Source organism: Anguilla anguilla, chromosome 1 (assembly GCF_013347855.1).
Source record: "Anguilla anguilla isolate fAngAng1 chromosome 1, fAngAng1.pri, whole genome shotgun sequence".
Taxonomy (NCBI): Eukaryota; Metazoa; Chordata; class Actinopteri; order Anguilliformes; family Anguillidae; genus Anguilla; species Anguilla anguilla.
Window position 1 is genome coordinate 70,870,794 of NC_049201.1, and position 12,376 is coordinate 70,883,169.

General features: G+C 46.6%; 1 protein-coding gene across 1 annotated transcript; it reads left to right on the top strand.

The window, feature by feature from the left end:
* The first annotated feature begins 186 nt into the window (after window positions 1-186).
* Window positions 187-12,082, top strand: cnot3a (CCR4-NOT transcription complex, subunit 3a). Its single transcript, XM_035382912.1, is given in 20 exon segments — window positions 187-334; window positions 1,246-1,309; window positions 1,466-1,533; window positions 1,665-1,739; window positions 1,888-1,977; window positions 2,269-2,397; window positions 2,695-2,790; window positions 3,822-4,041; window positions 4,301-4,419; window positions 4,571-4,627; window positions 4,954-5,887; window positions 5,996-6,101; window positions 6,212-6,353; window positions 7,247-7,360; window positions 7,980-8,079; window positions 8,795-8,993; window positions 9,159-9,291; window positions 9,401-9,526; window positions 10,469-10,514; window positions 10,517-12,082. Coding segments are annotated over 19 exon segments (2,829 nt in total). The 5' UTR covers window positions 187-334; window positions 1,246-1,284; the 3' UTR covers window positions 10,567-12,082.
* The last annotated feature ends 294 nt before the right edge of the window (window positions 12,083-12,376 follow it).

A 12,376-nucleotide genomic window follows, 5' to 3' on the forward strand; every position in this document is an offset into this window, starting at 1 on the left:
ATTGTAGACCAGTCTACAATCACTCTTCCATAAATACTACCTTTCAACTTATATCTAAGCCAATCTTGCGCAGATATGCGCGGAAGTTGTCAAAGAGTGAGCGTTGAGTGATTGGGAATTCAAGCCAATTGTAGCAACCATATGTGATTTAGAGTCCAATGGTTCACTAGAGAGGCGGGGCGCCAGGCCATCCGTGTTACAGCGGAGGGGGGTTCCTGGCGACCATCTTTTATGTGCGGACTGATTGTTTTGTGAAAAGAAAGCATTAAAACACAAATAAAGAAGATTTGAGAGAAAGAGAAAGGAAAGACTGAGGCGAACCCATAAAGGTCAGGTAAGCAAAGAAACGAACTGAATTTTATCTACTGGTAAATTGCTAAAGTTTAGTATCCCAGTTCCAATAGCTAGCTCGCTAACGTTAGCTATCTAGTAAAAGCTTCTTCCCGGTCTTTATGGCTGCTGGTTAGCTGGCAAGTTACATCATTTGCGAGCTGCAAAGAAATTAAGCTGTTCGGTAGCTGAGTATCTGCTCTCAACGTGATGCATATACCGCGACCTAGCTAGCCAGCTAATGCATGATTGGGTTTCCATCTAAAGTTGGTATTGATTTTAATTGATGTAGTGTGAGCCACGGTATTGGTAGCTTGCTAACCAACCAACCAATTAGTTAATTCATGCATATTGCTTTTAGTAGCAAATTATTTATTTGCATGCAGCTCTCATTGTATTCGTGGCTTTGTTGGCTAGCAATCCAATAACTGAGGTGTATGCATGTCAGTAGCCAATTAGGAAGGAACGCTAGCTATCTTCCAAGAACGAGAATCAGAATTGCATGGTTTTTTTTGGAAATAACTAGCTATAACCAACGTTAGCGAAGTCGTAATTTTGACACCTGGAGATACGGCTTAGATTTATTGTCAAATAACCAGTTCAAGGTGTCAGGTGTCAGTATAGTGCACGGCAACATATAACCTAGCCAAGTTAACTAGTTTGCTAGGTATGTTACTTAAAACTTGAAAGATTGCAATTGAAAATACAACCTTGGCTAAATAGTTTATCATGTATTGGCTGTGAACGTGTTGAGCCTTGTTTTGTGGTGGGAAAAATAATCATTGAGTATTGTTTTATTTGGCCACATCTTTTAGCCCGCAGGTCTGTTTCCTCTGACTCGAATAATGTAGTGTAAATAGCCTGTAGTATCCCGTGTGAACCTGCCTGATTATTGCACCCCTACCTTGCTTGTAGTGATAGACGGTATGAAGACACTATCCTAGTCAAGAAGTCATGGCTGATAAGAGAAAACTGCAAGGTAAGTCCCCTATTTTGATATATACCATATTCATGTTCTTTGATCCTTATGTTTGTATCTGAGTTGTTGAGGAACGTACAGAGGAACGCTCAATGAGTTGTGAGTCATGCTACGGAATTTTACAACCAGCTGTGTTTGTATGTTTGGACCACCCAGGTGAAATAGATCGATGTTTGAAAAAAGTCACAGAGGGTGTAGAACAATTTGAAGACATTTGGAAAAAGGTGAGAGTTGTTCATTTATGTATTGATGGATATACAGCATAATTACAAGAGAAGTTTATCATGCATAATATATAATGTTGACAGTGACAATATCAGATAATTTTATACATAATTTTCTCCATGTATTCCAGCTTCACAATGCTGCTAATGCAAACCAGAAGGAAAAATATGAGGCAGACCTCAAGAAAGAGATTAAAAAATTGCAGGTGAGAGGCTGTCTGTTGTACCATCATAGTTGTCAGTGATTTCACTGTAAGGTTGTGATAGTTATTTAGCTGTGTTTGTGTGCATGCCCACGTTGAATAAGGAAAGTGTCCCCATGCTTATTTTCTCCTCCATTTCCTTCCATTTCAGCGTCTTCGAGACCAGATAAAGACATGGGTGGCCTCCAATGAAATCAAAGACAAAAGGCAGCTAGTGGACAATCGGAAACTCATTGAAACGGTAATGGAGGATGGCATTCCACGTCATGGTCATCCCATACTATTAAGAATCATATTGCATGCTTTTCTGAGACCAAGTATATTTTTGTCCGACTAATTACATCTGGTCTGTATTAGCTTTACCAAACAGCCTAATTCAAATAAGTTTTATTTGTATAGAGCTTTTTATCAAGACACTGTCGCAAAGACTTCTTTGTGACAATGTGGTGTTCAAGGGTTAGACTAATACATTTGTCTTTGCTGTAATATGTTTTTAAACATAATATTAAGTGGCAGTGGATTCTCTCCTCAGCAAATGGAGCGGTTTAAAGTAGTGGAGCGGGAGACAAAGACAAAGGCCTACTCCAAAGAAGGGCTGGGTCTGGCACTGAAGGTGGACCCTGCTCAGAAGGAGAAGGAAGAGGTTGGCCAGTGGCTGACTGTAAGCAAGTGTCTCTACCCTCATGCATGTGGAGGTGTTACTGATCGCAAATTGGGGGCTCACTGCATTTATATAAAGAAATTAGCCTTTGAGAACCGTATTAGGTTGTTTAGAAGGGCGTGTGGGAGTTAATATAAATAAATAAATAATTGATAAGATGTGCATTTTATAATAGCAGTATTTGCACTGTTGTATAAACATGTGCATTCTGTGATTAAAATGACATGGGGAAATGAATGCACGGCGCAGTTTGCCTGATTTGCCTCTGACATGTCTATGTATGTTGTCTTCTGGCAGAACACGATAGATACTCTAAACATGCAGGTGGACCAGTTTGAGAGTGAAGTTGAATCTCTCTCAGTCCAAACCCGTAAAAAGAAAGGAGACAAAGAGGTTTGTGTCTCTCTCTGTTGTCACTCAGTCACCAACTCGCCATCCTCACTCAGTCACCAACCCGCCATCCTCACTCAGTCACCAACCCGCCATCCTCACTCAGTCCCAACTCGCCATCCTCACTCAGTCCCCAACCCGCCATCCTCACTCAGTCCCCAACCCGCCATCCTCACTCAGTCCCCAACCCTCCATCCTCACTCAGTCACCACCCGCCATCTTCACTCAGTCACCAACCCGCCATCCTCACTCAGTCCCCAACCTGCCATCCTCTGTCACCAACCCGCCATCCTCACTTAGTCACCAACCTGCCATCCTCTGTCACCAACCCGCCATCCTCACTCAGTCACCAACCTGCCATCCTCCCAGTCACCAACCTGCCATCCTCTCAGTCACCAACCCGCCATCTTCACTCAGTCACCAACACGCCATAGTCACTCAGTCACCAACCCGCCGTCCTCTCAGTCACCAACCCGCCATCCTCACTCAGTCCCCAAGCCGCCATCCTCACTCAGTCACCGCCCACCATTCTCACTCAGTCACCAACCTGCCATCCTCCCAGTCACCAACCTGCCATCCTCTCAGTCACCAACCCGCCATCTTCACTCAGTCACCAACCCGCCATAGTCACTCAGTCACCACCTGCCATCCTCATTCAGTCACCACCCGCCATCCTCACTCAGTCACCACCCGCCATCCTCACTCAGTCACCACCTGCCATCCTCCCAGTCACCAACCTGCCGTCCTCTCAGTCACCAACCCGCCATCCTCACTCAGTCACCACCTGCCATCCTCACTCAGTCACCACCCGCCATCCTCACTCAGTCACCACCCGCCATCCTCACTCAGTCACCACCCGCCATCCTCACTCAGTCACCACCCGCCATCCTCACTCAGTCACCACCCGCCATCCTCACTCAGTCTCCAACCCGCCATCCTCACTCAGTCTCCAACCCGCCATCCTCGCTCAGTCACCACTACCCGTCAGCCTTCACTGGCTTGTGTGTAATAGTGGACGCTAATTGCCTCGACAGAAACAGGACCGGATAGAGGAGCTGAAGCAGTTCATCGAAAAGCACAGGTACCACATCTGCAGGCTGGAGACCATTCTGCGCATGCTGGACAACGACTCTGTGCAAGTGGACTTGATTCGCAAGATCAAGGACGACGTGGAGTACTACCTCGACTCCTCCCAGGACCCGGACTTTGAGGAGAATGAGTTCCTCTATGATGACCTAGACCTGGAGGACATCCGTGAGTACTGGGACTGTGACTGAATGGGCCCCTATTCCTGGCTATATCCGTGAGTGCCAGTTGAATCGTGGAGTCGCTCGATTTGTCAGTTACGGGTGATCGTGTGGGCATGCTGGAAGTCGTGGGTCGTGCAAAATTACACCGTTCAGGCAAAGCTAATTACCGTTTGTCATGCATCTGAGAACCCTGTCTGCCGTGTTTTGTCTGTGTCGCATCGGGTATTTCGAGTTGATCTTTTTTCCTTCCTGCTCCGGTTCAGCCCCGCCATTGGTGGGCCAAGGTCAAATGGACGACGAGACCTTCCCCCACTCCAGCAGCACGCCCAACTCCACCACCTCCTCCTCTCCCATACCTGCTTCTTCTGCTCCTTGCACTGCGGTGGGTAATGCAACTGGACAACCATAAACATGACTACTGTCTTTTAGAGCCTGACAGATTGATGAGGTGTATTTTTTTTTAATAAATAAAAAAACCCCAGTAAAACTGATTATTGTGCACAGTTGACATGGGTACAAACTGTGACTTTCAGGAGAATTCGGAGGATGATAAGAAAAGGGGACGGTCCACAGACAGTGAAGTCAGTCAGGTGAGAGACCATCTCCTCTGTATGGAATTCATTGCGTTGAAGTTTCCAATATATTGTATTAGACACATTGGACATGAATATTCCATAGCATCTAGTGTTCTGTATCCTAGAAGTACTCCCTTTGTGTACACTATATAAAATAACATGTCTTTCTGTTTAAGAGAATTACTGTGGAAACATCACACTTGCACTGTTTTGCTCTGTGCTGGAACATTTATGATCTCAGTGAACAGATTGTGAAATCATGTATTGTTTTGGCATCCCCATTGTTATCTGTGCAATGCACTGCGCACTTGGTCTACAGTAACTTCCTCTCATTCTTCCAGTCACCTGTAAAGAATGGCAATCCCTCATCGTCACTGTCGTCGTCCTCCTCCTCCTCTTCTTCTGGGACTTCGTCCTCTTCACTTGTCTCCATGACAAATGTTGCAGGGGGCAATGGGGGCAACAGTCTCCTTGGCTGCATGGGGGGGCTTCTTCCCAATTCTGGCAGCTTCAGCACAGCAATCCAGCAGCAGCAAACTCAGCAGCAGCAGCAGCAGTCCCAGCAGCAGAGCCAGCAGCCCCCCCAGGCTAAAAACTCTTCCAGCTCTGGACTTCCCTCCAACAGCTCCTCCAGTCCGGCAAATCTCCTCCTGCCCGCGCCTGCTGCCTCTTCTCCTCCCAGCTCCAGTGCGCCGGATCCAGTTTCCCAGAATTCCCAGCCCCAGACCCCCTCAGGGCAATCCTCAGCCTCCGGCCTGGGGCTTGGGCTGGGCCTGGGTTTGGGCAAAGGCGTCGTCACGGGAACGAGCGGCGCCAGCCAAATCTCTGGCTTGGGTCTGTCTGGGATGCCGGCGTCCCTCAGCACCATGGCCGGCCTCCTTTCAGGCTCCGCCCCCGCCCCGTACGCGCAGGCAGCTGCTTCAGGTGGGGTGGGGGGTGGACTGGGGGGGTCAGCTGTGGGTAATAACGGCAATGCAATATCCAGCGCGGGCGTAACGGGTGGAAGTAGTAGCGGAGGCGCGATGTCTGCGGGCTTGTTGGGCTCCAGTCCCGGACTTGGCGGTGTCGGCGGTGGGATTTTGGGCTTAAGCACGGGTCAGGCCGTCATCCAGGGACAACCTCAGGTGGCTCACAGTCCGGCTGCCATGGCGCCCGGCGCTGCGGTGGGGGTGATGGGCGGCAGCGGCGGAAACGCGGGGGCCGGCGGCGGACCGGCAGGGGGGAGCGGCGCCGCGGTCAGACCACCCAGTGGCCAAAAACAGAACGGCAGCACGAGTGAGTGAATCTGAGCTTTATTTTCTGCTTCATCTTGTGCGTTTTATAAACCACGCTGTTCTCCTTTAACGCGCCGTGCGTTTGAATGTCCCCGTCGCTCTCCTTCAGGTTACAGTGCGGTAGTTGCCGACAGCACGCCGGATTCCGCCCTCGGCAGTGCCAGCCAATCGCAGAACAGCCAGCCCTCATCCTTGAGCTCTGCCGCCAATCCTCCGTGAGTGGAGTCCTGTCTTGCCTCTTTTTTTTTTTTTTTTTTTTTTTTTTTTTTTGGTCCGGGCGGTCTTTGTGCACGCTCGCTGACCCCTCTGTGCCTCTCTGTTGCAGTAAGGACAACGGCCCCAGCCTCCTGGGTTCCATCACACTGCCTCCCAGCTCCCCCTCCCCCTCGTACAGCGAAAGCAAGCCGGGCAGCGGCAGCCTGATGAACGGGCCGCACTCCTACTCTCAGGCCTCCGACAGCATCAAGGTGAGAGCAGCGCGGGGGCGCGGGGGCACGGGGGCACGGGGGCTGGGCCCGGCATCGCTACTGCAGGAGGGCCAGAGAGGGATGCCGAGGGACCGGGTTGTCTAGAACCTCCACGGCAGCCATTTTGACTTTATGGGATTTAAATGACTACAAATAGAATGCACTTTTAGATCAGTGAATCCCCCCCCCACCCCCATATTTCTTTTAAACTCTGGAGTTGGAATTGAGAACCCAGGATAATGAAAAGTACCCATATGTATATATGTGTGGTGTTGATTTTATTCATTTTTTAAAATAAATAATTGGCCCTTTTCCTTAAGTTTCTATACATATGTCTGATTATCAGGGTATTCTGATTGTTTGTTAGCTTATGTGCATTGAAGGCCAGGTGATAACAGAGGACAAACCAGGCATATTTAAGTCTCTGGAATAAGTTGTGCATCGTGCATCAGTTTCCAAAGCCAAACTCATTGTTTACTTGGTAATAGATTGATCCATTGGAGAAAGAAGAGGGGGTTCACCTGGCAAGAAAAAACAGTTGTTAAAAAAAGCTTCTTTACTGCAGGGTTTGTGCACAAGTGCAGCAGAATAATTATAGGTATCCTGTAGGCACCAGGTTAGGTAATAAGTGCACTTTTATCTGAGACCCATATTGCACAGAGCATTCTGGGAAGAGAAAATGGTGCTATTTCTCTAAAACAAAGTGGATATTAAAGACCCAGTAGTACTGCTTTGAAAGCTGGTTAGCTGACGGTTGGCAGCTGCTATTTTCTGGCAATATACTGGGCCTGGCTGTGCTTGTCAGGTGTCATTATCTGTTCTGTTTTTTTTTTTTTTTTTTAAAAAGGGAATGTGTAGCAAAGAACATAAAAAGAATCAACTTTATCCTTCAGCTCGCCTCAGACCTCCGTCAGATACTGATGGATTCGAGGGCTGGACCCCAGCTAGGAGAGCAGCCTGGACCCAATGCAGCATCCACAAACACACGAAAGAGAAAACAGTGTCAGGTAGCAAGATACAACAATAACACTAACTTGGCTAATGTTAAGAATGCTGTGTGTGGTTAATGCTAAGCAAATGTAGTTGGAGAATATGTTTTAGGCTGTAAACGTTTTCATTACATTAGAGCGCGTCACTCAGAACATATTTGTATAGATGTACATTGTGAACTGTTTAGAAAGCACTTATATAATTATAATTATATTATATAAATATAATTATTTTTGTGTAATATATTTTTTCACTTCTATGGACATGATGATTTTTAAAAAATCTATGTTCTGTGTCATTTTATTTATGAAGTATTTGCATTCAAATTCCCTCGCTGAGCCTAAATCTGGTCTCTTTATTTATCTTTGTATAATTAATGCTCGAAGGCTAGCGCAGTCACAATGGCTGGCCGTGGTGGTTCTAGGTGTGAGCTGTGCTGTGGCAGTTCAAGCGTTAATGGAGGATGTAGAGAGGGTTATGAAGCACAGGGGGCACAGAAGATTGAGACAGAGGCAGAAGAAATAAGGAAGAGGTTTTTCCTCTTCCGCCACGGTCTGAATACGGTTGGATTTGCAGGGGAGAGCTGTAGCGTGTGCTGGTTGTGCTTTCTGACACCCCCCCCCTCCTCTCCCCCAGGCTCCTGAGCCTCTCAGCTCTCTGAAGTCCATGGCAGAGAGAGCAGCACTGGGCTCAGGCCTGGAAGGAGAGATACCTGCCCTGCACCTCACAGACAGAGGTGCGAACAGAGTCAAGCACAGCACATTATACCACACACGGCGCTTATCTTTCTCTTCAGTGCTGAAAGTGGCTCAGTGCAGTCATCATGTTGCTGTGGAACATACCTGCTGGTTGTTTTGTTGTGGCACATGGCAAAGTGCTTTTCAAAATACTTTGTTACACAATAAATCTCAGTTTATTGTCCTCAAATAAAAACTCTCCTTTTTAAAAACTGCACACTGGAACCAGTTTTTAAAAAAAGGCTTACTGTGATTATTAAAAAAAAAAAAAAAAAAAAAAAATTAAGAACAAATACTTCGGCCAAAGTAAAGTACTGCACACTGCAGTAGTGCAGTGTGTCTAATCACAGAACCCCCTGAGCAGATGTGTAAACCAAAACGATAGGTTGTGAAAACGTTCTTCTGCATGAAACATTGTCTGGATAGTGGAAGAAATTTATTGGGGGATCAAAGCCTGTGATGATGCTTACTTTTAAAACTCTTGTAATGCTTGAAACCATCTGTTTTGAAGGATTGATTGTGTCCTGTTTGAAACCACTTAACTTGTGTTGAGAAACTGATTGCGTCGAGCATTCGCACTGAGGATTAATTTTTAGCATCTTCCTGTGCTGTTAACTGGGTCCATCACGTCACATAATTTGAGATGAAGGACCTGAGGATGGTGTGATTGCATATCCATATCCTCATGACTCACTCTTTCCCTGATTCTCCCAGACATCTTCTCTGGGTCAACGGCCCCCCCGGGGCCCCCGGCAGCTCCTCAGCCTTCCGTATCGGAGGTCAGCATCCCCCCCTCGCTGGGAGTGTGTCCCCTTGGGCCCGTGCCCCTGTCCAAAGACCAGCTCTACCAGCAGGCCATGCAGGAGTCGGCCTGGACGCACATGCCCCACCCGTCCGACTCCGAAAGGATCAGGTACCGTCTTGCCCCCCTGTTGTGGGACATGGCAGGACTCCATGTCTCTGTGAATGTGCTCTGTGGTAAGGTACTCTGGACTGAAGAGTGAATTGTTACCGCTCTCTCTCTCTCTCTCTCTCTCTCTCTCTCTCTCTCTCTCTCTCTGTCTGTCCGCTCACCCAGGCAGTACCTGATGAGAAACCCGTGCCCCACCTTGCCTTTCCATCACCAGGTGCCCCCTCCTCACTCGGATTCTGTGGAGTTCTACCAGAGGCTCTCCACAGAGACGCTCTTCTTTATATTCTACTACCTGGAGGTAAGAGCGCTGTGCCGTCCTGCCTGAATGAGTTCGCCATGTTCTCTCTTCCCGCTGGTTTTGTTTTATCGGTCACGCTCGCTGTGCCTGTCGCTCCTCGTCTGCGCAGGGCACGAAGGCGCAGTATCTGGCAGCTAAAGCCCTGAAGAAGCAGTCGTGGCGATTCCACACCAAGTACATGATGTGGTTCCAGAGGCACGAGGAGCCTAAGACCATCACGGATGAGTTTGAGCAGGTACACCTCTTATGCATCACGGATGAGTTTGAGCAGGTACACCTCTTATGCATCACGGATGAGTTTGAGCAGGTACACCTCTTATGCATCACGGATGAGTTTGAGCAGGTACACCTCTTATGCATCACGGATGAGTTTGAGCAGTACACCTCTTATGCATCCAACGGCATGGTTGCGCAGGTACAACCTATATGCATCACGGATGGAGTTTGAGCAGGTACACCTCTTATGCATCACGGATGAGATGAGTTTGAGCAGGTACACCTCTATGCATCACGGATGAGTTTGAGCAGGTACACCTCTTATGCATCACGGATGGGTTTGAGCAGGTACACCTCTTATGCATCACGGATGGGTTTGAGCAGGTACACCTCTTATGCATCACGGATGAGTTTGAGCAGGTACACCTCTTATGCATCACGGATGAGTTTGAGCAGGTACACCTCTTATGCATCACGGATGAGTTTGAGCAGGTATACCTCTTATGCATCACAGATGAGTTTGAGCAGGTACACCTCTTATGCATCACGGATGAGTTTGAGCAGGTACACCTCTTATGCATCACGGATGAGTTTGAGCAGGTACACCTCTTATGCATCACGGATGAGTTTGAGCAGGTACACCTCTTATGCATCACGGATGAGTTTGAGCAGGTACACCTCTTATGCATCATGGGTGAGTTTGAGCAGGTACACCTCTTATGCTTGGGTTGGTGTTTGAGCAGGTGCACATTTTGTGCATCAAAGATGATTTAGAGCAGGTACACCTCTTAGAAATGGCCAGTGAGTTGGAACGGGTACAAGCTTGATATATTTCCAGTGAATCTGAGCCAGGCGTACCTCATACACCATCACACCTATGAGTCATGAATATGGCCTTGGAAAATGACACATTCTGGCATGTAGTCATGCACCGTGTGTGATGCATGCTCCTCTCTTTCAGGGGACCTACATTTACTTTGACTATGAGAAATGGGGCCAGAGGAAGAAGGAGGATTCACGTTTGAGTACAGGTACCTCGAAGACAGGGATCTGCAGTGAAGGACTGACGGAGACAGAAATGGGGGGGGGGTAAAGGGGGAGAATGTACCCCTTTCAACATTCCTGGGCTGAGATAACACATTGGAAAGAGGTGGAGGTGATACAAAGATACTGAGGGTGGGGGGGGGGGGCGAATAAATGTTATTTTTCTTTGATTCCTTTCCCTGGAGTTAAGCCCCTTTGTAATTTATCGTTTCCACTGAAGGTCTCTATTACTTCATTTGAAGTGCAGGCCTTTGAAAGCTCCAAAATTCTATTTTAAAGGCAGTTAAAAAAGAAGCAGTTCTGTGGAACTTTTAAGTATCCAGGTTACTTGAACCTTAAAACAGTGCGCAGCAGAGCACCCAGTTAGACAGCGTAGGACTTCGCTAATGGGCCTGGTGAAGCACGTGAGAAGCCCAATCAGGTGAAGCCACAGAGAAGTCCAGGACCGCAACATTTCATGGCCATTTGTCGCATGCCAGCATCTGCAGCCTGCATCCTGTGAAACGAGTCCTGCCAATGCAGTGTTTCTCTAGATTGTGTTTTGGACAGGATTTGTAGACAAAGTGCAATAAATGCACCCTATTCAAAATTTTCTGCATCCCAGCACCTTGCACAAGGTCGAGTTTGCATCTTTGTCAGACCAGACGTGGATCGTCAGCGTTCGTTCCCCCTGTCGATCCCCTTAAATCATCGTCTCCTGCTGTGGATGACCACGAAAGGACCAGCACTGGTACTGAAACTTTTTTGTTTGTAAGAGTATTTTTGCAAGCCGAAGGAAGCCAAGAGGCAGAATAGAAAAAAACCTTAATGAGTTTTCACTGACAATGCCTACGTGATTCAGTTTCTAGTGTGACAAATAGAAATGGCCTAAATCAGTCATTTGCACTTCCAAACAAGTTATTTCAACTAAATATCAATTGTTTTACTCTCAGATAATGTCAGAATAGTCTTTTTGTGAGGCTTTTATTTTGTAGAAGCGTTGCGTTTTTTCTCTGCCTTTTTCAGAGGAATGTGCAGTGCCCCAATTCTGGGAATAAATTCTGTTTTCTTCCTGACTGTATAGTAAAGGAATCAAAATTACTCTCACAAAATGGCGCTAATGCTGTCATTGTTTTCATTTCGATTTAAATGTGCTCTTTTTGAAACGTCTTTGCTGGAGCAGAGTGCAGTCTTGAGTGACACAATTTTAATGTATTACTCCAGATAGAAAAATAATTTCTAAGAAACTGACACCTTTTAGATTTTTTTTTTTTTTCTTTTGGAAAAATAAGCAATGAGGTATTTGGAATACAAAGAATCATTCAGTGGGAGTTTTTTTTTTTCTTTTGTTTGCTGGAAGGAATAGGTAAGGCATGTGACATTGAAAGCTACAATGTGAATTACTCCCTAAATGTTGTATAGACTCGTCCTCTTTTGTTGTCATTCGGACAGCTAATGGCTAATAACTCTATTGGAGTTGAGAGAAAAAGACAAGCAAGTAAGACTGAGAAAAAAAAGATTGTAAAATATTAAAATAATTACTTTTCAGAAACTGGTCTGGCTGATTTTCATGGTCTAAGTTTAAGTGTGCTTATGGTTCTCTAGGTATTAAAATTTCATTGTAAATACTGTGGCACTCTTAGCACTGATGCATCCTCAGCAGTGCAGTTTGAATGGCCCTTTTAAAAGCCATGGATTACTGGCCCACCTGAATTTATCAAAGACTTCCTGGTGTGGTTTACAGCCATCTAAATTTGTTGGAACCAGTTTGTGGTGGGAGGAGGAACACGCGTGATTGGAGTATCGTCTTTGCTGAATGTATGTGGGTATAAAGTGCAAGGCTGTT